This window comes from Muscardinus avellanarius, assembly GCF_963383645.1.
Source record: "Muscardinus avellanarius genome assembly, chromosome: 3".
In the NCBI taxonomy this organism is placed as follows: Eukaryota; Metazoa; Chordata; class Mammalia; order Rodentia; family Gliridae; genus Muscardinus; species Muscardinus avellanarius.
Genome location: NC_137788.1, coordinates 33,901,960 through 33,927,980, shown reverse-complemented (window position 1 = coordinate 33,927,980; position 26,021 = coordinate 33,901,960). Strand labels below are relative to the sequence as shown.

Here is a 26,021-nt window from a genome sequence, read left to right as displayed (position 1 = left end):
TTAGGAAATTAAATATTTGTTGAATGCAGCTAATGAGAAGAGTAAATTTCTATACTTTGGAAAGGAATTTGGCAATAGAGTCCAAGAATCCAAACAACTTTTCTGCCTTTGGTATCAGGCAGGATGATGCTTTTGGATATAATGGGGAAAGCTCTGATTCAAACTGATTTAAGAGATGGAAAATATATTATTTCTCAGAAGTGGAAGGCCAGACAGAGGCTGACTTCAGGTGTGGCCTGGTGTCCTGTGCTGCTCTAGGAGAAGAGTTCTTGGGGAAGGAATAGAGAAGGAGAGAGAGAGAGAGAGAGAGAGAGAGAGAGAGAGAGAGACAGACAGACAGACAGACACACACACACACACACACACACACAATCCCACTTCTCTTGTAAGTATGGGATCTAAATCTTCCCCGTACATTGGATTGAGCCAACTTTGTCTCATGTCCATCCTTAGATAAGTGAGAGTTGCCAAGGAGGATGCCATTTGTCAGTTGCTTTAACCTAATCAGGACCTGCCTCTAAAACAAAGGCATCATGGTACCAGGACAGAACCACTGATCTGCCAGGAAGCAGCAGAGGGGCTGGGCGTCAGGGAAACTACCATCAGTCCCCACACCTTCCTGTGCAGCCAGTTCATTTCTAGGAGTCAATCCTAAGGATGTTAGCCGTCGAAACCTGTACAGAAAGATGTTTATTTCAGTGTTTATTTAAAAGAGAGGAGAGAGAAACTTGGACCTGATTCAAGAGGTAACTGTATTGAAATATTTAAGTCAATTATGCTACCTCTATACAACAGACTTTTAGAATGGCATTAAAACATTTATACCAAGTGTTAATGACATTGGGAAATGCTTATGATATAATGTTAGATGAAAAATACCAGGATATAAAATTGTGTTTACAATAAGTGTCCAATTATTTTTTTAAGTGCACAGAAGGGAGACTGGAAGGAACTGAGTTAAAATGCTGACGGCGGGTGGCTGCCTTTGAGCGGGGCAGTGGAGGGGGGCTTTTGCCTGCTGTTTTATGCTCTTCTGAACCACCCCCTGCACCCAGAAGGACCTTTTCATGGGCTACACAGGCTGGGGCCTGTCTTATTCTCCATGTTCTTATTATTTTCTGTGGCAGAAGCATCCCCTAACACTTACTGAAGACATTCTCTGTGTGATTCTGTTCTCAGTTACCTGCTCCATCTAATTTAATACTAGCAGTCCTAGGAGGTAAGGGCTGGGTGATCCTAGGTGATCCTGTTTGGTCATAGGATCACCCAGCCAGTGCACAGAGGACTTTGAAATTCAAGGCTAGGCCATCTGACTTCACAGCCTTGGTCTTTGCAGCCAAACCAGGTCACCTGCCAGTTTTTTATAGCTATACACTAACAAGAATAGTCCTGCTTATTGAGCCAACAAACCCTGTGCATACCTTTGACATTTCTTTGTTCTTTTTTTTTTTTTTTTTTTTTTTTTGCAGGTCTGGGGATGGAGCCCAGGGGCATTTGACCTCCGAGCTACACCCCCTGCCCTATTTTGTATTCTTTATTTTGAAACAGGGTCTCACTGAGTTGCAGAGGGCCTCACTAAGTAGCTGAGGCTGTCCTCGAACCGCGATCCTCTGGCCTCAGCCTCCCCAGTGCTGGGATTCCAAGCGTGCGCCACCACGCCCGGCTTTCTTTGTTCATCACATACAGCCTCAGAGAGGCCAAGTGACTTGCCCAGGGTCACACAGCCAGGCAATGGTAGGGCTGGAGTAGACTTGCCAGGGCCTGATTTGGAATCCCTTTGTCTCCTGTCCCTCTGCAGAGTCGCCTGAGGCCCTGCCACCCTGGGGATCATGTTTAACGGGGAGCCAGGTCCAGCCTCTTCTGGGACCTCCAGGAATGTGGTGCGGAGCTCCAGCATCAGTGGTGAAATCTGTGGCTCCCAGCAAGCTGGGGGCGGGACCGGGACCACCACCGCCAAGAAGCGGCGCAGCAGCCTGGGTGCCAAGATGGTGGCCATCGTGGGCCTGACCCAGTGGAGCAAGAGCACACTCCAGCTCCCCCAGCCTGGTGAGCGCCGTGAGCACTGAGGGGTAGGAGGGGTAGTCGCCTTGTACCAAGTGCCCAGGGACTGAACTGATGCATGGGTGATCCCACACATACCCGCTGGTGCTCCCTCTCTTCCAGGCCTGTTCTAGGTCCAAATGTGCTCTGATTCCAGTAATCCTCAGGCAGCTCTACCAGGCAGGCACCAATGCACAGTTGGGAGGCAGATGCCCCACGCCACTCAGCTGAGGGCATGGCAGAGCCTGGATCCAAATCCTAGCTGTTGGATGTCTAGTCCATGCTCTGCTGCCTCCAAAGACTTGCACATTAATCGCTAATTATTTATTAAATAGCCCTGTGTTCCTGGCACCATGCTAAGTGACGCCGCAATTTTACAGACATGCGCATCCGGGAGATTCCATCCCACCTGTCATCTCCAAGTATCCTAACTGTAAATAGCTGCACAAAGGTGGTTACATAGTCACATACATAAGTAACAGTCACAAGAGAAAGAAGCAGGCACAATGCCATGGCTTGTACGGTCACATGAAGAGCATGCCCAGGTGAGCTGAATAGCACACCTGCCAGGAAAGCACAATATGGTCATTCCAAGATATATGATCACAAAATCCTATATCAGGGTCCTCTGAGTGCACATCACAGACTCAGATCGCAGAGACACGTCACACTTGAGCACACACACGCTCCACGAAGCCACCCTCACAGGCACGCATGGCTCTGTCCTGTCTGCATGGCATACTTCCTCAGGCATCCAGCCACAGGATCCCAGCGGTGCTCAGACCTCGTCACACACAGCCCCACCTCACAGAGGAGCTGGCCCTCTCCACCAAGGCCTCCTTACTTTGTGGCATCAGCCCAGGCACCAGCTGGTTTTGTTTTAAAATCTCTTCCTGCTTATTTTGCTCAGAGTAACAACTTCCCCAAGAAACCTTCAAATAGGCAGCTGGATGAGGGTGGTGAGGGGGCGGGGTTGCCGGCGGATCCTGGGAGAAGGTTCATCAAGACACCCATTTGGGGGTGGGGGTGGGGGACTTTTCCAGGCCTTAAAATAGATTGTTACAGAGCCCTCAGTAGGGGCACATGGGATGGTCTTTTCCAGCAGTCAGGCTGGGCTGTGGCTCCAGGAGAGGTGAGATGGGGAAGGGGCCTCAGGTGATTAGTGCCTTAAGTAGCCAGTGCAGGCCTGGGAGTGGGGAGTCAGGGAGGTGGGTACTTGGGGATCCAGGACTTGGAGGGCTGGGATAGGACCCAGGGGTGGGATTAGGGCTGGGAGATTAAGTGTAGAGAACTATGGAAGTGTCTGATCCAAGGATCTAACTCTGCAAATCCAAGCCCAGGAATCCAGCTTGAGACCCAAAGTGACTGGGGGGCGGGGGGAGTCTTCCAGGGCCAAGGCAGGGGCCTGAGTCCCAGGGACACTGCAGTGGTCTACCTAGACCCCACTGACAACAGGCAGGGATGGAGCAGACTCCAGGGAGACCCTTTGCTTTGGGAAGAGATGAATGATGATGGGGCTTCTGGGGCTTCGTCTCCAAGGTAGGTAAGGACACAGCTGAAGGCCTGGGGCCAGGGGGGATTGCCCAGATGCCTTCTAACCCAACATCCCTGTGAATCATCTAATGGCTGAGTGTCAGAGCAGGAAGGGCCCATCGAGGCCATCTGGCTCACTGTACTCATTTGTTGATGAGGCATGCAAAGGCTGGGGAAAAGGCACTTTCCTGGAGAGAGACCTCAGGCTGGCCTTCCAAGTCACACCCCGTCATTCACTAGCTGAGCTGTCTGTCAGGGCAAGTTATTTCACATCTCTTAGCCCACTTCTTGTTTCTAGATGAGGACAGTGATGTGTGCCTTGCGGAGTTGTCCAGGGATCACATGAGATGGTGTCTGCAGAGGCATCGGTTTTGTGCCCACACATGGGAGACACTCAGTGAATGTTGGTGCTGTTACTATTACCTGTGGCCATGCAGGGCAGGTAGAAGAGAAGCGAGTTCTCTGATCTCCATGCTTCTGCCCCTTCCTTTTAGCGGAAGATGCCAGTATCTCAGCTTGGAACCCACTCCTGGGTGGGTGAGTCTGGCACCAGAGAGATTTATGGGGCAACTCGCCAGGGGCGTTGGCCCAGGAATGGATGTTCTGGGGAAACATCCCCAAAGGGGACCCCTGCTGCTTCCCACTGCCCCCAGATGGGCTGGCTCAGCTCCTCACAGGGCTGGGCTGTGAAAAATTGGGAAGAATTCCTCTCCTGGACCCAGCCTTCTGGGCTCTGGGTCTGCCCTTCCCAGGAGGTCATCTCCTGCTAGCTTATCTATGCCCTGCCTGGCTAGAGTCCCAGCTCTTCTTTGTTTCAAAGCCTCTGCCCTAGTTCAAGCCCCACAGTATCTAGCCTGACTATGGGATCTGCCTCTCCCAGTTTGTTCCCATGTTGCCCTACAGTGGACTTCACAAAGCTCACCCTGGCATTTTAGAGGGCTGGTCCTGGCTCTGTAACTCCCCATGTGACCTTTGGAAAGTCACTTTCCCCACTGGGTCTCAGTTTTTCTCTTCTGTAAAATGGAGCGAAATGTTCTCTCCCAGCTTTCTTCTAGTTCCCCTGTTCTGTGAGTTGTGGAAGCAATGAGGAGGATGAGGTTAGGGCTTTGGGATCCCAGGGCACAGGTGATTTCTGGCCTGGCATTAGGCTGGGTCCACACAGGGCCATCCTGAGCTGACCCAGCCCCTGCCAAATGGAGCTTGTCTTTTCAGCACCTCAGACAGCAGCGCTTCCCTCCTGGGCTCTCTGGATCTGAGTCCAAGATCTCTAGTTCATTCCAGAAGATGCCAGGGGAGATGTTGCTGCAGGCTGTGACTGCCCCCTCCCTTGTATGTGATGGGACAGATGAGGGATGGGTCCTGAAGTTATTCTGTCTCTGAGGACCACAGAATTATTGCTAGCAACATGGCCTTATCCTCCAGAGATAAGCTATGTAAAGTTATTCTCTGGATCAACGAGGTTGAGACCACATAGGGATGAAGCCAGTAGAGGAATTTTTCTCTGAGTTTGCCAAACCTTTATCCTCACTCTGAAGGCATGGAATGTAATCTCTGCTGAGTCACCCTCAAATAGATGGGGCATTGGGAGGGGAAAGAGTAGAGCCGGCTGGGAGTCTGAGGGCCTGGCATCTAGTCTCGGCTCTTCTGGCACCTGGACCTTGGGCTCCTTATCTTTGGAATGGTGGAGGGGACTAGCCAGATATCTCTCACACTCCAGGATCTTGTGACTCCCCACTCAAGGCCTCACATTGGACCGGGTAAGTCTTACCTAAGGCAAATTCACTTCCAAATGGGTCAGAGCTTCCCCAAGCTCTAAAAGAGTGTGTGTTGAGGGGGTGAGGATGTGAGGGGGCGAGAGGGTGACTTGCAGCCCTCACAGCCCATATGGCTTCTAACTGGGTTATAGGGATGTGGCAGTTAAGAGCCAAGGACAAGGAGAGGCCTCCCACACCCACAGCTTACCCAGCCCTGTGTATGTATGTGTACATGCAGTAGGTCACATGCCATGGGTGGGTTTGTACCCTTGTGTGATTTGAGTGAATACGTTCAATTCAGAGTATTTTGGTGTGGCCTGATGTATATGGCAGATTATATCATGTGCCTATATGACTGAGACTTGGTAGGACTTGTGACTGTGCGACTTTGTATGAACATACACATGGCCTTGTGTATGGGAAGAGTGATGGCCAGCATCTGTGTGTGTCTGCTTATCCCTGCCTGTGTCAAAAAATATGTATGAGCTGAAGTGACTGAGTGTGTGTGTGTGTGTGTGTGTGTGTGTGTGTGTATGTGTAAGAGAGACAGACAGACAGAAGACATATCAATGGTTTCATTGGTTCCTGGATAGGCTAACTATTCAAATATCCCAAAAGCTGAGCTGATTTTAGAGAAAATGTTCTTCTTTGTCCCCCGATGAGACCCTGTTCTCATCACTTCCCATCCCGCCATCCCATCCACAGGTGATACTAGCCCCTGTCAGTTGTCCTTCCCCAGTGAGACTTCCTAAAAGATAAGTAGGGCAGGCCAGGTGTGGTGGTGCACGCTTGTAATCTTAGTAGTTGGGGGCCTGAGACAGGAGTATCGCAAGTTCACAGCCAGCCCCAGCTACTTAGTGAGACCGTCTGCAACTTTATTGTTTTAAAATAAAGAACAAAAAGCCAGGCATAGTGGTGAACATGTGTAACCTCAGCATTTGGGAGGCTGAGACAGGAGGATCGTGGTTCGAGGACAACCTCAGCTACTTAGGCCCTTTGCAACTCAGTGAGACCCTGTTTCAAGATAAAGAATAAAAAATAGGGCTGGGTTGTTGCTCAGAGGTAGAATACCCCTGGGTTTCATCCCTAGTACCGCAAAAAATAAAAAGGAAAGAAAGAAAGAGAAAGATAGAGCCGGGCGTGGTGGCGCACGCTTGTAATCCCCGCACTTGGGAGGCAGAGACAGGAGGATCGTGCAGGTTCGAAGCCAGCCGCGCGCGCTGGCTTAGGAGACCCTGTTTCCAAATAAAAAAATGTAAATATAGGTCTGGGAGTGTAGCCCGGAGGTAGAAGGGCTTCCAGGAACCCCAGTACCACCAAAAAGAGAAAAAGAAAAAAAAAAGAAAGAGAAAGATAGACAGACAGGGGTAGTGGTGTAAATTAGAGAATGCCCTGGATTAAATTTTCATACTGCCAAAAAAAAAAAAAGTAGGGCAAAGCAGGAGAAATAAAGTTTTCTTTTTCCCAGTCCAGGGTCTTGAACATCCTCTCCCCAACCCATTATTGTGTGTGGGCAGGAGAGAGGATTGCCAGGGTAGTCAGCTTCCCCATAGGAAGCTGTGCCTCTCCCCTCCCCAGGCATCTCTTCATCTCCTTAGACAACTCCACTCTTAATTTTCTTGGGCCTCTAACCAATGACAACAAATGATTTCTTTGGTACAATTCTTATCTGAGTGCCACTTCTCTCCCCACAAAGTTCCTGTGGCAGGCAAGCAGGGGAAGTCCCTGCAAACCTCCAACCTGTACGCCCCCACCCCCGGGAGGAGAGTAAGTCTAGAGGGACTACATTGAATACTGAAGAGGTTGCCATGGAAACCCAGGCAGGATGGTGTGCTGCTAAGAGAGGGAGAGGGCCTATGTTCCCTGCCAGGCTGAGGAAGGGGGGCTCCCTGCACAGGATGCAGAGGTACCTGGCAGCTCCCCCTGCACAGCCTGGGACTCGTCTGCAGATCTTGGTCTCAAAGCCAAAGTCAATTCAGGTCAACCTCGTGGTCCCTCTCGCAGCCTCTCCAGCTCGCCACAGGCTCCCCACTTTATATTCAGACCCACCTTGAAAAGGCGGGTTTGTCTGAGTGGCCAGACTCCCCATGGGGATTTCTTTATAGGGGCTGTGATGGCATCAGAGAGGTGGCTTGTGGTGTCTGGGTATGATGGGGTCCCTGGGGATCCTGAAGATGGAGAGCAAATCTGGGAATCCCAAGGAAGACAAACTATCTCAAAGAGAAAGGGAGGAAGAATACACATTTTCCAGCAAGGGCTAAAACAGAGTGAAGTGCTGGTGTCCAGGGATCCTGGAAGGAAGAGGCTCCAGGGCCAGGCTCTGCCTGGTTGCCTGACTCTGCAGCCATTGCCCTAGTCTGCTTTGCCCATGTCTGTGCCCCGGGCAGGGCCAGGTGTCAGGCCCAGTCCTAAGGGCAGGACCAGCTCTGGAGCAGCTCAGCCATGCCCCTGCCTCTGGTCAGAGCCTGCCCATTCCGTGAGGGTGACTTTTTAGTGCTCGGTTCTGAGAAGCCTTGGCTGTGATCTGACTTCGTTCCTTCTCTCTCTTGGGGTTGGGGGTCCCAGAAGGGGCCACCAAGAAGCTGCGCAGCAACATCCGACGGAGCACGGAGACTGGCATCGCTGTGGAGATGCGGAGCCGGGTCACCCGCCAAGGCAGCCGGGAGTCCACGGATGGAAGTACTAACAGCAACAGCTCTGAGGGCACGTAGGTAGCGCCAGCCATCAGCCCCGCGCCTGGTCTTTGGGAGCGCCCCCTGCAGGCCGGTGGGAACCCCTGCCGCTTGGTTTTCTGTGAGATGTCCAGGTTCCCCTGTGCGAGACTCTCCTCCCTTCATCCCACAGCTAGACACCTAGTGCCCGGGCTCCAGGTCTTCCAGATGCTCCCGTGGGGATGCCCCAGAGGCCCAGGAGCAGTTCATTCCTTGTGTATAAAATAGGTCTATTTAAGTATAAAATAGGTCTGGGAGTATAGCCCAGAGGTATTTTATTTCTTTTTCTTTTTTAATAATAAATATGTTTTATAATAAATTTTATATTTATTATATTTTTTATACTTTATTTTTCTTTTTTCAGTACCGGGAATGGAACCCAGGGACATTCTACCTCCAAACTACACCCCCAGCCCAATTTTTTTTTTTTTTTTGGTGGTATTGGGGGTGGAACCCAGGGGCTTTCTACCTCCAGGCTACACTCCCACCTATTTTATATTTTATTTGGAAACAGGGTCTCACTAAGTTGCTGAGAGCCTCACTAAGTAGCTGAGGCTGGCCTCGAACCTGTGCAATCCTCCTGTCTCAGCCTCCCAAGGGCGGAGATTACAAGCATGCGCCACCACGCCCAGCTCCCCAGCCCTATTTTTTATTCTTTATTTTTTTTATTTTTTATTTTTTTTATTGATGCACTGTATTCATACATCATAGTGGGATACAAACTTTTGTAGACATACATGCACACATCGCCCAGTCAGCCCCCACCTGATCCCCACCCCATTCTCTCCCCATCTCTCCCTCCCATGCTTGGCTTAGTGGTTGACATCTAGTATTATAGCAATTTTTCCAAAATTAAAAATGATAATCTCACATAACAGTTTCATTTGTCTGATACCAAGCTTTTGATGACTTAAAGATAACATTTCAATATTTCTTTTTACTTTCTTTCTTACCAGAGAATTTTTTTTTCTATTTTTTTAGGTGAAACTATCTTATATTTATATATTTATTTTTCAGAAAAAAAAATCTATCCTAATATGGAAAATGGACTCTAGATACCCAAAACGATCTTGAAAAAGAACAAAGCTAGAAGATATATATTTTCTGATTTCAAACCATATAAAACTACAATAATTGAAACAGGGTAGTACTATTCTAAAGGCAGATATATAAACCATTGGAGTTAAATAAAAGCCTAGAGCTAAATTCTTCCCTATATTGTCAAGTTATTTTTGACAAGGTTTCCACGAACATTTGGTGGTGGAAATAATAATCTTTTAACTAAATATTGTTGAAATATAATAATTACATGGAAAAGAATAAAGTTGGACCCTTACCTAATCCCATATACAAATATTAACTCAAAATAGATAAAAGACCTAAATATAAATCTTAAGACTATAAACTTTTAGGAGAAAATCTGGGTCATAAAACCTCACAACATTGAAATTGGCAATGATTTCTTGGATATGATTTCAATGGCACAGGCAACAGAAGAGTATACAAACTCCCTAAAAAATAAAAAAAAATATTGTATATCCAAAGACAATGTAAACAGAGTTAACAGTTACTAATAGAATGGGATAAAATATTTCCAAATGCTATATCTGAAGGTATATTAATATTCCAACTAGAAATCCTAAAAATTAACAACAATAAAGGCAAACAATACCATTTAGAGATAGGTAAAAGACTAACATAAATAATGAATCTCCACAGATAACCAATCTTAGTTGTCTGTTGGATGGAAAATCTTGTTTCTCTGGTTCTGGTGTGTATTACCTATTTCTTCTTTGTAGTTAATCTCTTTGAGTATTTTCTCTAGTGCTGGTTTTGAAGACATAAATTCCTTCAGTTTCTGTTTGTCATGGAAGCTTCTTATTTCTCCATCTAATTTGATAGAAAGTTTTGCTGGGTAGGAAATTTTTGGCTGGAAGTTGTTTTCTTTCAGAGTTTGGAATATGTTACTCCAAGCCCTTCTGGCTCTCATGACTTGGTTTGGGAAGTCTGGAGTGATTCTAATTGGTTTGCCTCTGAATGTCACTTGGCCTTTTGTTTTTGTTGCCTTTAAGATTCTCTGCTTGGCTTCCACATTGGTCATTTTGACAATTATGTGGCGTGAGGATCCTCTTCTCTGATCCTGTCTAAAGGGAGTTCTGTAAGTTTCCTGGATCTGTGTATCAACCTCTTGCTCTATGTTTGGAAAATTTTCTGCTATTACTTCCTTGAAGAGATTGTTGATCCCTTTGGTTTCACTTTCTTTTCCCTCCTCTATTCCAATGATTCTTAGGTTAGCTCTCTTAAAATGGGCCCATATTTCTTCAATATCAGATTCCTGCTGTCGGATATTTTTTCTAAATTAGAAACTATGCGTTCATTTTTGGAATTATCATCTTCTAAGAGCGAGATTCTGTTCTCCATGTGGTCTAATCGGTTGTTTGTGCTTTGAATTGAGGCCTTTACTTCATTAATTGCATCCTTTATCTCTTTTTGGCTCTCTCTGAGTTCTTTTCGAAACACCTCTATTATTTCTACAGTTATTTTCCTGATTTGATCTTCTAGAAATCTCTGAATTTCTGTTTTATCGGGTTCTGATGTTGTGGGGTTGTGGGCATTCATTGCTCCAGTATTATTCCTCTTTCCCATGATTTCGGAAGTTTGTGCCTTCTCTGGGTTCTTCCCTTGGGTCACTATGACTTCACTTAAGGTGTTCTGGATCTCGAGTCTGTAGTATCTCAGACCCCACTACTCCTTTACTGGGTTGTATCACAGAGTCTCCGACCCAGAGAGTCAATAGAGGCTTTAGACTGTGAGGGGTGCCAGGTTGCACGTTCTCCTATGGTGTGATATCTCTGCCACCGCCCCTCCCCCAGTGGGTCAAGTCCCAGGGAGTACAGTACTGGGATTTCTCCTCTGTGGCCCGCAATTTGACTCACTGTTCTTGAGTACGCAGATGTAGCTGTACTGGATTCGGTGAATTCTCTGCTGCTGCCGCCGGTGGCAATATGGCGCCGCTGCTACGCCCTCGGCCGTGAGGCTGGCGTATTTCTTCTTGGTTTTGATTTCCACTCTGAATCCCTGCAGCGTGTGCTGAGCTCAGCCACTGGGAGCTTTAGATTTTACCTGCGGCGAGAAATCCCGCCTGGCTGTTCCGCAGCGGCTCACCTCGGCTTGCTGTAGCCGTCCGGTGAAGTCACCGCTGCCGCCGGCAGTATGGCGCTGCTGCCGCGGCCTCGGGCATGAGGCCGGTGTATTTCCTCTGTGGCTCTGAGCTCTGTTCTCAGTCCGCTTTCTCTCTGGAGCCTGGTGATTTTTTTGTTTCTCTGGTGATGGTGTTTTCTGGCTATGAAAGGTGCTGATTTTGTGGTAATGGAGATTAGTTGTTAGCGGGGCTCTTAAGCCCCGCTTTTCTCGGTCGCCATCTTCCCGCATTCTTTATTTTGAAACAAGATCTCCCTGAGTTGCAGAGAGCCTCACTCAATAGCTGAGGCTGTCCGCAAATTGCAGTCCTCCTGTCTCAGCCTCCTAAGTACTGGGATTATAAGCATGTGCTACCATGCCTGGCCCTTATTTATTTTAAAACAGAGTCTCACTGCGTTTCAAAGGGCTTCACTAAGTAATAGCTGAGTTTGGCTGAGAACCACAATCCTCCTGTCTCAGCCTCCATGTGCTGGGATTACAAGTGTGCACCACCATGCCCGGCTCTAAAATCACTTCTAAATTACCTTTGTGAGTGTGTGATAACTGGGGATGAAACCCATGAGCATTTTATCTCTGAGCCATACCCCTAGACCTGTTTTATTCTTTTATTTTGAAAAAGGGTTTCACTAAGTTGCAGAGTGTCTCACTAAGTTGCTGAACCTGGCTGTAAACCTGTGATCTTTCTATCTCAGCCTCCCAAATACTGCTAATTTTTTTTTTTTTTTTTTTTTTTTTTTTTTTTAGTTACTAGGAATGGAACCAGGGGCATTCTACCTCTGAGCTACACCCCCAGCCTTATTTTTATTCTTTATTTTGAAACAGGGTCTCACTGAGTTGCAAAGGGCCTCATTAAGCAGCTGAAGCTGTCCGCAAACTGTGATCCTCCCGTCTCAGCCTCTCAAATGCTGGGATTACGAGTGTGTGCTGCCATGACCGGCACTAAATTACTTTTTAAAGAGTTTTTGGAGTACTAGGGATTGAACCCAGAGGCATTCTACTTCTGAGCCACAGCCTAGCCCTATTTTATTTTTTGAAACAGGGTCTCACTAACTTGCGGAGGGCCTCACAAGGTTGTTGAGGCTGGCCATGAACCTGCAATCCTCCTGTCTCAGCCTCCCGAATGCTGGGATTACAGGAGTAAGCCACCGTGCTAGGCTTGCCTTAGTAGTTTCAATCTGCGATTGGTTGTCTGTGTATGCAGGAACCCATGGGTACAGAAGACGACTGTTCAACTTCTATGAATGGGAGTGGCCACCGGCATTTAATATATCACCAGGGACCTCAGAGCAGTGACTTATGCTAGAATCTACCTGCTGTGACCACGTAACACTTGCAGCCACTTAAGGGACATGAGTACTACTGTTCTCTCCATCTGCAAGTTAGGAACTGGAGGCACAGAGAAGGGAAGGAACTTTACCCAGGGTCACGGCCATTCAGTGGTGGCACAGTCAGCATTTGCATTGAGGCCACTTGACCCTGTAACCTTTGTGTGTGTATGTGTGGTACTGGGATGGAACTCAGGGGCATTCTACCGAGCAACACCCCCAGCCCTATTTTGTATTCTTTATTTTGAAACAGGACTCACTGAGTTGCAAAGGGCCTCACTGAGTAGTTGAGGCTGGCTGAGAATCACGATCCTCCTGTCTCAGCCTCCCAAATGCTGGGATTACAAGCGTGCGCCACCACGCGTGCTCAACCCCATAACCTTTATTCATAGTCTCCACACTCTCCATTCTAAGCTCCCCAGATGCTGTGAACTGGAGAGTCTACATTTCTTTACTTACACTTCTCAGATCCCATTGTCATCAGAAGGTGATACTAGGCCGTTGCTGATCATGGCCAATAAAAATGGGTGCCTTCAATCCCCTTTTTGGGAATGGAGGCTGAACCTCGTGGGGGAGACACCAGCTCTCTCTGACAAGCATACACCTCCCTGCTGCCCAACGGGGACCCCGGGGCAAACGTTCCAACAGTGGTTTTCTTTCCTGGACAGCCTTTTATCTCTCTGGCCAGGAGGTCTTAGTCTTTTGATCCATTGCAGCCCCCGAGCAGGCCTGGGCCAACCCTCCCACTTCTGTCCTTTCTTTTCTGGCCACAATTAGAACATCTAGGCTTGAAGACGAAAAAGCAGCACTTTCCCCTTGATGGTAACAGCAGCAGCCATAGCAATAACTACTGCTCATTGTTTCCTGTTTGTCTGGAGTTTTTCCTGCACCTGCCTGGACCTGCTCACCCTAGCCTGTGAGCAGGACAGCATCTCTGTTTTGCAGGTGTGCAAGTCTCTGTTTTCTCTTCTGCAGAATCAGATACGAGTTCCCACCACACAGAGTAAGGATTAAGTGACAGTGCACGTGGGACATTTAGTGCTCCGTCAGCACCTGGACAGCTTTCAGTCACTGCCAGTTTTTCTTCTTACTATTTCCAGCCCCTTCCCCCTCCACGAGCCACCCACCAATGCCTGCCATTCATCTCCACCCTGTAATCGTGTTATTTTGGTCTCGGTTGTTGTTTTGGGCACTATCTCACGTTATTGACTTGGAGTTTTAAATTTATGGTCAAGTCAAACCTCAGTTCTTGGAACTTGCTCCAGGCACTGAAATTTCTGGCCTGTGTCTCTGGTTCTTGGCATCCACTTCCTCTGGGGAGGAGGTAGGTGTCCAGCAAGCCCTGCCCGCTAAGGGTCACCTCAGAAATCTCTGGGGCTTGAGGATTAAATGAGATCTTAATTAGTCTCTTTAGTGACAGCAGAGTGTTTTTCTTCAGTGGCCACAAGACTTGTCCCCAGTCAGAATGGAGCATCCCACTGGGTAGAGGAGAAACTGAGGCACGGAGGGGCGAGCCCAGTGCCCCAGGGCAGAATTTCTGTATCTGCCGCCTGCCTGCTGCCCAAGCTTCCCTGAAGCTCTCACACACTCCCTTGTGTCCTACAGGTTCATCTTTCCCACCGCCCGGCTTGGAGCTGAAAGCCAGTTCAGTGATTTCCTGGATGGGCTGGGGCCTGCCCAGATTGTGGGGAGACAGACGCTGGCCACGCCCCCCATGGGTGAGTCTTCCGAGACACAGCAGGAATGATGGTGAGCCTGGGGGACCTGCAGAATGAGGTGCAGGCAGCAGAAAGGAGCTCTCCCTTGGGCCCCTGTGCCCTCGAGGAGGAATCACCAATCCCTCCTCATCAGAGAGAGGAAGGGAATCCTAGCCTTCCTCTCTCTCTGCCCACAGCCCAGCACCACCTTGTTTGTTTTTCTTTTCCCTTTTCTCTTTTCTTTTCTTGGCACTGGGGATTAAACTCCGGGGCTTTCTACTTCCAAACTATACCCCCAGTCCTTATTATCTTTAATTTTGAAGTAGGCTCTTGCTGAGTTGCTGAGGCTGGCCTCAAACCTGACATTCTCCAGTCCCAACCTCCCAAGTGCTCAGATTACAGGCATGTGCCACCGCACCTAGCCCTGGCAGCAGGTTGTAAAGCACACCCACCCATTCGCCCACCACCTGCAGTATCAACAGTCATGGTGCTGGCTGTCCTGCAGTGGGTTCACTGATTCTCTGCATGTCCTTGGACAAATCACTTCCCTTCTTGGAGCCTTAGTTTCCTCATCTGTAAAGTGGAGCTAATAACACCCACTCTGGTTCTGCAATTCCACACTTACTTAATGGGCTCCCATTAGAGGCTCTGCAGGAAGTACTTTGGCTTCGTAGGCATTGTGCTGCTTTGACTTGTTATTCCTGAGTGCCTGGCAACTAGAAGCCTTTTATTATTTTTCTCACCCCTCTTCCCTGTGGCTTGAAGGACTTCCAGAAGCCTACACGGGCCCTCCTAGCTGCAGTCTGCTTATTTCGTGTGCTTTCAGACCCACCTCAACCTCCTTTAGGTCTTGGCTGTGTAGCCTGAAGCTGCTCCTCTTGGGGGCTTCCCCAGAGCGGCCCCTCGCCCCCTTCCTCCCCCAGCCGACTGGCTTGAGCACTGTCTGACCCTGACATCCCCAGACAGGGCTCGACCTTTGACCTTCAGCAGAGAAAAGGCCAGTGCAGAGTGTGGAGCTGGGATTTCATTCCGGCCAGGACTTGTGCCGTGGTACTTCCCAGGCTTCCATGAAAGCACCCCTACAGGGCCCTTTCTGGAAGAGGGATCTTTAGGGTGAGCATCGACACTCATCTGGCTCTTGGGTTGGATTTGGCAAATTCCCTGCCTTTGTCTTTAGGCTCTTAGGGGCCTGGGGACCCCCATCCCCCAAGAGAAAGAGAAAAGAAAAGAAAGAATGGATAAGCAGTGAGAGGAGCAGCCACTTCAAGGCCTAAGGCGCCAGGGCAGCCTGGGGCGTTTGTGTGTAGCGCCCCCATGTGTCACAAGTGGGAAGGACATGCTGCGTTTGCTCTCCTTAGGGAGGTTATAGTGAGACTTCAGTTAACTCCTGAGACCCTCCTTTCCCCCACAGAGGGGTCACGAATCTCTGGAAGGAGGAGGATGAATTCCAGGATGTCTTCTGAAAGTAGGAAATCCCTGTCCTCCCTGTTGTGCAAACACAAGCAATTGTGTATTGGCTCGGAGAACCTGAAATGAGTGGCTGAACCCTAAGTGACTCGTTTAGCTTTTCTGGATCAGGCTTAAGATTCTCGACCCCTTCGAAGGCTGTTCCAGGTGACCACTGCATAATTCTAAATCCATGATGAACAAAACTAAGTTCCTAAAAGCCAGGTAACCATATGACTCTACACACAGAATTCGCCCCTGCTGGATAACCAGTTTCAAGGCAGCACTATGCGCTTCCAGCTCTCCGCACCCAGGGGCTGCCGTCCTTCCCCCTCCTCTGGCAGGGGTTTGAGCAGACCCCATGAGAGCCTGGTGTCCTGGGCCAGCGCATATCTTGGATCCGGCTCTGCCTAGACTTTCTCTCCTCCCCTTGCAGGAGATGTGCATGTTGCCATCATGGACCGGAGTGGCCAGCTGGAGGTGGAAGTGATTGAAGCTCGGGGCCTGACCCCCAAACCTGGCTCCAAATCCCTCCCAGGTGAGGCTGAGTAGCTTGGAGAAGAAGGATTGGGGGAATGGAGGTCTGGGCTGAACTCTGGGTCTAGCGCGTCCGCAGCTCCCCACTGGCCTAAGCATTCTTGACAGTGGAGTCGCCCTGGGAGGCCTGCCAACGAAGTGGGAGGAGGGGTGCATTTGCAGCAGCCCCTCCTCCAACTGCTCAACCTGCTCAGCCTCCGGGAGGCTGGGGATGGGGCCCGCCATAGCCGTCTGTCTCTCCAAGACTCTCACTATCAAACTTTCTTTTTCCCTCAGCCACCTATATCAAGGCTTACCTGCTTGAGAACGGGGCCTGCTTGGCCAAGAAGAAGACAAAGTTGGCCAAGAAGACCTGTGATCCCCTGTACCAGCAGGCTCTGCTCTTTGACGAGGGGCCCCAGGGCAAGGTGCTGCAGGTGAGTGTTAAACGCAGAGCGAGTGAGCCACGGAAGACGATCGGAGACCAGAGGTAAATATGAAGTGTGTTAGCAGTGCGTTGTCCTACGCCGAGCACCGTACCAGGTGCATTACTGACGGTACCCACTTGTCTTCCCACCTTGGTGAGGTTGTTCTTGCCCCCTGTTGATTCATCAGGAAAGGAAACCAAGGTTCAGGGGTCACCAGATTGCTCCCCGGGTGCACAGCTAGCGGGGGAAGCAGGACTTGTTTTCCCGCTTTCTCTGCCTCCTACCTGGTGCTAATGTTTACTGAGTATCAGCTTTGCGTTAGAGGCTTTCCAGGTGTGATCTGTCGTCCTGGAGAGGATCTCATGGGGTAGGTATGATGTGATTCCCCTCATCTTGCTTTTGTGTGTGTATGTGTGTGTGTGAGAGAGAGGGAGAGGGAGAGGGGGGGAGAGAGAGAGAGAGAAGAGAAGAGAAGAGAAGAGAAGAGAAGAGAAGAGAAGAGAAGAGGAGAGAGAGATACTGGGGACTGAACCCAGGAAGTTCTACCTCTAAGCTACATACTCAGCCCTATTTTATTTTACTTATTTTATTATTTATGTTTTGTGGTATTGGGGATTGAGCCCAGGGGCATTCTACCTGCAAGCCACACCCCCAGCCCTATTTTATTCTTATTTTGAAACAGGATCTCACTAGGTTGATGAGAGTCTTACTACTGGCTGAAGTTGTCGTTGAACTTGTGATCCCCGTCTCAGCCTCCCAAGTACCAAGATTATAAGTGTGTGCCTCCACACCTAAGTTCAGCCCTTGTGTGTGTGTGTTACTGTGGATTGAACCCAGGGGCATTCTACCTCCGAGCTATACTTCCAGCCATATTTTTTATTATTTTGAAACAGCATCTCCCTAAGTTGCAGAGGGTCTCCCTAAGTAGCTGAGGCTGGCCGCAAATGTGCAATCCTCCTGTCTCAGCCTCCCAAGTACTGGGATTACAAGCATGTGCCGCCACGTCCAGCTCATTTTTTCTTTTGAAGCAGAGCCTTGTTAAGTTGCTGAAGGTGTCACTAAGTTGCTGAGGCTGGCCTTGTACCTGAGGTCCTCTTGTCCCAGCCTCCCCAGTCCTAGGATTGCAAGCATGTGCCACTGTGCCTGGTTTAATTAGCTCTTCTGAACTGCCATTTCCTCTAAGTAGAAATAATATTACACAGTACTCCTACCCACGTGGCATGTTATAATAAGTGAAATAATATAAAGTCCATAGGATCAAGTCCAGTGTATATATATTTTTTTAGCAGTACTGGGGATTGAACCCAGGGGCATTCTACCTCTGAGCTACACCCCCACCCCATTTTTTATTCCTTATTAGGAAACAGGGTCTCACTAAGTTGCAGAGGGCCTCACTAAGCAACTGAGGCTGGCTTCAAACCTGCCATCCTCCTGTCTCAGCCTCCCAAATGCTGAGATTACAAGCATGAGCCACCACGCCCAGCTCAGTGTGTCTTCAGTACTCAGAAAGTTGCTGTCCCAAATTGGTCTGGGTTCTGGCTCTCTCTGTTCCACCTGTGCCCTGGCAAAACTTGGCGTTTCCTGGGCCCACTGCCCAGTCCTAGAGCTGGAGAGGTGGCTCAGCTCCTCACGCTTCCCCCTGCTGCAGGTGATCGTCTGGGGAGACTATGGCCGCATGGACCACAAGTGCTTCATGGGCATGGCCCAGATCATGCTGGACGAGCTGGACCTGAGTGCTGCCGTCACCGGCTGGTACAAACTCTTCCCCACATCCTCCGTGGCCGACTCCACGCTCGGATCCCTCACCAGGCGCCTGTCCCAGTCCTCGTTGGAGAGTGCCACCAGCCCCTCGTGCCCCTAAGGACCTCACTCAGGACCAGAGGCCAGTGGTGGTGTGGGACGGGCACCTACTGGCCCCACTCCTCCTGTACATAGTCTCTGTGTCTCTCTGGACCCCTTTCCCTGCTGCATGCCTGTCGGCTACTGGGCTTGTCCCAGCTGGCAATGGAGACTGTCATGTGTGTGTTCCTGTGTTTGTGTGTGTGTGTGTGTGTGTGTGTGTATGTGTGTGTGTGATATTATATATGATCATTTGTCTGGGTACAGTCAGCCCTGGTGACCCTAGGCTGAAATCCATATCTCTTTGTATCTTGTTGAAAAGAAACCCAAAGGAGTGTTGCGTAGACACCATTCACCAAGGGGTCCCCAGGAGTGGAAGTGGGGGACGTAACTGTTGGTCCATCCAGTCTGCTCCTGTGCCAGGGCAGAGCCTGTGTGTACCCCCTGCCCCCGTGCCTCCTCTTGGTGGTCTCTGCTTGGTTTGTGTCCTGTCTTTTGTTCCACCCTTCGCCTCTCCCAGCATTACTGCTCTTGAGGAATGTAGCATCCACTGCAGCTGGCCAGGCGGGCCCCTCTGGGAGCCCCAGCCTTCTCTGCCCCATCTGACAGCTCTCCCCACTGAATGCACCCCTCAGCATGTAGCAGGCTAGCAGCACCCTGGCCAGGGCTCCAGGGGAGGCCAAGGGGGCCCGGGGAGAAGAGGGCTTCAGATTGCTTTCTCCCTGGGGCTGGAACCACCTCTCTCCTCTGAGCAGGTAGAGAGGTCTTGGTCCCCAGGGTGGCTGGCCAGATTTCCCCAGGGCCAGGGCCTCCCTTGGCATCTGTTCACCACCCCCTTCTCCACACCCCCACATGCCAAAGGAGCTCTCCCCGTAGGCCCAGGGCACTGGCCTCAGGAGGAACGTCATCTGCCAAAGCAGAGTCATCCCCCAGGGCGAGGGGCCATGACTTAGAAAGAGGTGCTGAGGGCGGGCTGCTTGTTGGAGTGAGGGCTGAGGCTGACCCATTCTGAGCCACCACTGGGAATCCGGCCTGACCTTGGGGATTAGCTATGTGAAGCTGCTCATTTGGAGCTCGATTTTCTTTGCTCATTTCTAGACCGGGCTCCCTGGCTAGAGTTCAGACACTCGTGGGGTCAAGTCTCCTGGCTCCATAAGCAGCTGGGCTCTAGGCTTAGTCTGCCACTCACCAGCTCTGTTCAAGCAATACTTACCCTGGGCCTCCCTGCCTTCTTGCACACTCCCACTGCCCTCTGGGGGGTGGCCGCTCTCGGCACCCCAACCGCCTCTGCTTTACGTCCTGCCCATGTCTGGCTGGGGCTTCTCCCTGCCACTCAGACCTGGGCCCTATTGTGGGGCCCGGTGCCTGAACCCTGTAAGATGTCTTCTGGGAATCTTGAAGTCTGGCTCAGCAATGCCACATCTGTCCCTCTTCCTCCTCAGCACCAGAGTAAAAGGGGGAAGAGGCTGCCCCGAAGATGGACAGAGCAGCCCCGGGTTCATGTCTGGTAGGGAGGAAGGAGGCAGCTGGAGGGGTCATGGTAGGGGGACAACTGTCTTTCTGCCTCTTCCCCAGTCGGTGTCTCCAAGTACGGACACGCCTCTGGTCCCAGAGTCCCAGGGCAGGGAGAACTACCTGGAGCAGCCGTGGAGAGGTCTGGGACCCAAGAACTGGGATTCTATTGGTACCAAAGCTGAGCGGGGCATAGAGCCATCTCAGTCCAAAGGGCCTCCCTGTCTGGTGAGGGTCCTCACTGGGCGGAAGCCAGAACCCTGTGACCTCCCTCCCAAGAAAACGAGGGAGGAAGCCGGGACCCCCTGGGTCCTTCTCACAGACAAGGGGAAGGGCAGGATGGAAATGAGCAAAGTTGGCTCCTGTCCCTGCCTGAGCCGCCAGCCATTCTTGCATTTTCAGAGAAGAGATGGGAGGAGGGCGAGGTGGCGGCCCGACTGGGCTTCCTCTCCCGAGTCCTGTTGGGGCTGGGGAGTGCATGTATCTCCCATGTTCCAAAATTAGGGCCATGAGCTCTGTACTCGTTCACTGTAGTGGGGGGAAGGGAGGAAACTCACCTGCAAAGGGGTGTTTTTATCTCCTGCCTGTGACGTATTCACCTCTAGAGCAGTTGCCCTCTGGATGGTGTGAAAATACCTCTGGCGTGCAGGAAGGATTTGTGATAGCAGATATTTGCTGATGTGGCACTGGGTCACCGCCAGGAAACGGGGTCCATCAACACCCTCATGCCTCTAGGGGACCCAGGGAGGCACTGGGAGCAGGTGGCAGCTGCCAGCAGAGAGATGCCCTTGGGTAGCGCCTGGCCTTGGTTCCCCTTGCCTCTGGGGAGGGTCAACGCAGAGAAGGCTCTAGCCAGAGGAGGAGCCTGATGTGCTGGTAACTTGGGCTAACCTGCCTACAGCCCCTGGCTTCAGATCTGCCCAGGAGTTGGGCCACTCTGCTGTTCCACCTCTATTGGAGGTATTTACCCTCAGACTGATGTTGGGAAACTATTCTTTTTAACCCTTTTCACCACCAAATAAGTTACCAGTCTCCACCTGGATTTCCCCCACAAGGGTGAGGTTGTGTGAGGCTGACGTGTGTGTTCGCGGAGAGTGGCTGGATTCAGGAGTCTGCTTCTCAGTGTTCCAGATGCACAGCTTGCCTGAGAAGCTACTCTGAAGCTGGCCTGTTCCAAAGAGGAGGCCATGCAGGTGTGATTCCTGGCTTGCTCCCCTGGGCTGGGGGAGATCTACCCCCTGAGGGAAGAAAGGAAGATGGCCCTCTGAGTTCTCTCTCTACCATGGGGCCAACCCACACTCCCTCATCCCAGATGAAGCCTGGCAGTAGTTACAGAAGAGGGCTCTGTCATTCCATCCTGGTCAGGCAGGATTCAAGGATGTGACGGAGACAGGAGTGGCCCCGCAGCGATGCTGTGCTGTGGGCAGGGATGGTGACGGATGACTCAGAGCATCTGTCTTCCTATTTCTTCTTGGCTCGGTCTGTCCCACTTTCTTTGTGGACTCCTTCCCTGCAGGAAAGCCTGTGATGGGCCTTTGGTATGAAGCAGGTTCCAGTAACTGGGCCAAGTCTTGGTTTGACATAGAGGATTTGATCCTTCCAGGAAGAACCATCTCCGAAAGTGCTCCCCATCCAGTCTCTTCTTCCACCGGGTCCTACTGAGAAAGGAGCACGGAGGGGCTCCTGGGATCCCGCGGGTCCCGGGCAACGCCAGCATTCCATGGGCCTCAGGCAGGGCCTAGGCGAGCTAGAGAGGGAGGGCGCTGGGTTGCCCTCACAGAATCACTGCCCACTGGAGCGCTGAGGTCAAGCCAGCCTCCCTGGGGCTTGACCCCCACGAGGGGAGTGTGCCTGAGCTCTTTACTGCCAGCCTTGAGGAGAGCAGAAGCCTCCGTTTTTAAAGACAATAGAGCCCTCCAAGGGCACTTCTTTGGAAATGAAATGTAGCACAATCCTAGACTGCGTTACCAGGAGCCCTGACACGCAACCAGGGGCCTTACTGTAGGCCCTGCTGCCCAGGAGATACGGATCGCCTCTTCCCCTGGGGCTCCAGAGCTCCCGATACCTCAAGCTTCCCATCGCCCTCAGCCAGAAGGCAGTGGAGCTTTTTAGTAAGGCTGCTCTTCTGTGTTTCTTTCCCCCGATTGCTTCCAGCACTGTGCAAACTGCAAGAAATTGCTGCCTTTGCCTGATGTTGTAGATGAGTTGCTCTCCACCTGGACAGGGAGAGGAGGCGCCGCTTTCAGGGCCAGGCTGTCCAGCAGTGTTTCTGCAGTGGCTGCAGGGAGATGGAAATGAAGAGGCCTGCTTCCCTGCCTCCTACCTTCCTCTCCTCAGAGTTGACTTCTCCAGTGTCCTGACACATACAGAGATTCCTTAAGATGCTGCTCCCTCCACTGGATCGTCTTTCACGGGATGATCAGGGAGGAGATGGAAAGGTAGACTGATCCTCCGCCTTCTCCCTCCTGTCTGCTCTTCACCCAGGTCAGAAGAGACTGGGGCAAAACAAAACAATCCTGATCAAAGAGCAATCAGGTGCATCCTGATGGCAGCTGGATTGGCCTGGTCGGGCTGGGAAAGGGTTATTTTGAGAGTGCCTGAGCATCTCAGAGCAATGTCAGTGATGCCAAAGAGAGCAACTTGGCCTCCTTGGGCACCAACTCTGCCGGTGGAGCTGCACGGACACAGCTCGGATGTTGGCCTGCCCAAGGGTGGGACCTTGTTCTCTGACAAAGGGCTTAATCTTTCCATGTAGCAAAGCAACTCCCCCTTCCCCTAACCCCGAGCTTGGGCTTCTGCGGGCCCGGCGTGGCTGTGCCTGTGCGGAAAGGCCGCATCAGTGAGAGGAACTTGCATCCTCTCGGGCCTGGACTGGCTTGGGGCAGGTGCTTCTTGAAAAGCATAAGTGTTACTGCTTTGGAGAAACCTTTTGGCACTCTGGCTGGAAACTTGGCCAGTAAGGACCTTGGGCCTCCCAAGGTGTTTGCATTGATACCAGAAAGGGTCCCTGAGATGGGTTCCAGACCACTTGGCTAGCGGAACTGGGGCCTTGGAATTGCGGAGGCAACTGAGTACCCATCCCATTAGCCAATGACCTGGATCCATAGGGACAGCTGTTTGTTCGTATCGTTTTGCCAGAAACTGTGACCTTGTGTAAGACTCCTCAATTCTCTTGGCCTCAGCTTCCTCATCTGCAAAATCAGAGCATTAGCTGCTTTCCCCCTGGCTCCCTCCCAATTTTATAAGTCTCTGATCTGGAGCTGCTGAGGGTTGCAAGCATGGTGCACCTGGCACCTGGTCCCACGGGCCACGTTCACCCGGCCCTTGGTGCCCAAGGAGGGCACTCGTCCTCGTCTGTCTATGCCCAGATGCTGCTGCTGACAAGAACTCTCGGAAGCCTGACAGACTCTCTGTTGACCCCCTCGTGTCTGCTCACCCTCCTTTACTCTTGCGTCGTGAGAACTAAGAGTCGTCTACCATGGACAGTGTTCAAGGTGCTGATGTGACGTCACGACCTCAGCTGCACCCTGAGTAGGTCTGTGTCCCCACCGGCAGAGGAGCCTAGGTCACCCTCACTCTGCTTCTAGATGACATCAGCGGGAAGAGGTGACCTGAGAATTTTAAAGGCAATGCTCCATGGTGGGAGGAGACGGGGAACTTCTTTCCCTTCCAAGTAGTGTGCTTTTTAAAAGCACTCCTTCCTCCAAAATGGCTTTCACCAGACATCATCTCAGAAGGCAGAGTGGCTGCTTCCTTAGGGAAAGGCCTGAGAGGTTTATCAGCTCCTTTAGCATTTAAATTCACACAAGGCAGGAAACACCCCCCAATTTTTTTTTTTTTTTTTAGAATTTCCAGTTGCACCCTGCAAAGAGAAAAAGAGAGCTGTTAGGAACTGACAAGCACACTGTTTAGATAAGACGTAATCCGCCTTTTATATCTGTGCTCTGTACATTTTCTACGTGCAGCATCTTTCCAAACTTGTGGTTCCTGGGTGGCAGGTGCACAGCTGGGAGGGACTGCCAGCTGTTTCGTACGATGTTCTTGCCAATTACCCTCGAGGAGAAAACTCTTCACGTGGCTTCTGCATGTACAGTATTTGGGCAGCAAAAAACAATTAAAGTCCATTTGAAATTGATCTCCTGTGTTGCTTTTTAGAGATGGTTCTTAGTTCTAGGAGAGAGAAAATAGGGTTCCAGGTGACTAGAAAGGGGATGATGTTTTGCTTGAGAAGCAGGAGTAGCAGTACATCTCAGAAAAATGCATGGAAGATATGACCTGGGCCTCTGCCTCCCATCTGGGGAGCTCTGCTGCCCCACAAGTGTTCAGTACTCTTGGGCTCTGGAATCAGATTGGTCCAGGCAGCTCCCTGGCTCTGTCTTTCAGAGTCCCTGCTTACTGGCCTTCAGTGCCCAAACAGAGGAGAAGGTAAGATGAGACAAAGGCTCTGGCGTAATGCTGGGTCAGTCTCGTTAACTTCAGCCACACCTGATACAAGCAGTAAACACAGCAATTGACCTCTAGTGCTATACCTATGACAGTCATTGGCCCTGGAGTGCCTAACACATAAAAACAAACATAGGGATAAATTTAACCAACTATAAGACCTATACAATGAAAGATACTAAACATTGTTGAGAGAAATGAAAGAATATCTAAATATATGAAGAGTTATACCATGTCCATGGATTAAAAAACAGTATTTTCAAAGTGTCATTTCTCCCTAATTTCATCTCTAGATTCAATGCGTCTTTTTTTGTTGTTTTGTCTTTTTATAGTACTGGGAATTGAACCCAAGGGCATTCTACCTCCAAGCTACACCCCCAGCCCTATTTTTTATTCTTTATTCTGAAACAGTGTCTGAGTTGCAAAGGGCCTAAGTAGCTGAGGCTGTCCACAAACCAAGATCCTGCTATCTCAGCCTCCCAAATGCTTGGAATTATAAGCGAGTGCCACCATGCCTGGCTACAATGTGTTTTAATGGAAATCCAAGGAGGATTTTTGTAGCAATTGACAAGGTCTTATTAAAATTACTTGGAAATGCAAAGGACCGTGAATAATTAAATCAATTTGAAAAAGAACCAAAAGAAAGATATATGCTACTTGACTGCAAGACTTATGATAAAGTAATTGTGGCATTGGCCTAAGAATAGACAGATCAGTGGAACAGAACATAAAGTACAGAAATAGGCATACACGCCGGGCGTGGTGGCACACACTTGTAATCCCCGCGCTTGGGAGGCAGGAGTATCGTACAGGTTCAAAGCCAGCCGCACTGGTTTAAAAGACCCTGTTTCCAAAATAAAAAGTATGAAATAGGTCTGGGAGTGTAGCCCAGAGAAGAAGGGTTTCCAGGAACTCCAGTACCACACACACACACACAAAAAGGCATACATATGATCAGTTGATTTTTTATAAAGGTACCAAAGTAATTCAATGTTTTTTTTCAATAAGTGGTGCTAAAATGGTAGAGTCAGCTCTTCTATATATCTGCAGGTTCTGCATCCACAGACTCAATCAACTGAATTGAAAATATTGATGCCGGGCATGATGGCCCATGCTTGTAATCCCGGTACTTGGGAGGCTGAGACAGGAGGGTCGCAGGTCCTTGGCCAGCCTCAGCAACTTAGGCCCTCTGCAACTTAGTGAGACCATTTCAAAATAAAGAACAAAAAAATAGGACTGGGGGGTGTAGCTCAGAGGTAGATGCCCCTGGGCTCAATCCCCAGTACTCGCAAAAAATATATATATATAAATAATTTTAGATCACTGGATGATCTAAAATGAAGGACCAGCTGGGCGTGGTAGAACACACTTAAAATCCCAGCATTTGGGAGGCTGAGACCAGACGACCTCTGAGATTCACAGACAGCCTCAGCTACTTAGGCCCTTTGTAACTCAGTGAGACCCTGTTTTAAAAATAAAAAGACTAAGCTGGGTGTGGTGGTACATGCATGTAATCCCAGCATTTGGGAGGCTGAGACAGAAGGATCACAGTTTGCGGACAGCCTCAGCTACTTAA

The 26,021-nt window shown here is 50.2% G+C and overlaps 1 protein-coding gene across 1 annotated transcript; it reads left to right on the top strand.

Moving 5' to 3' along the window:
• Window positions 1-1,829: 1,829 nt before the first annotated feature.
• RIMS3 (regulating synaptic membrane exocytosis 3) lies at window positions 1,830-18,512 on the top strand (the record flags this gene model as incomplete). The annotated part of the gene is made up of 6 exons (XM_080692664.1): window positions 1,830-2,046; window positions 7,893-8,034; window positions 14,170-14,282; window positions 16,144-16,245; window positions 16,521-16,660; window positions 18,300-18,512. 6 exons carry the CDS (start codon window positions 1,830-1,832, stop codon window positions 18,510-18,512), a joined length of 927 nt encoding a protein of 308 aa, XP_080548790.1.
• Between the last annotated feature and the right edge of the window lie 7,509 nt (window positions 18,513-26,021).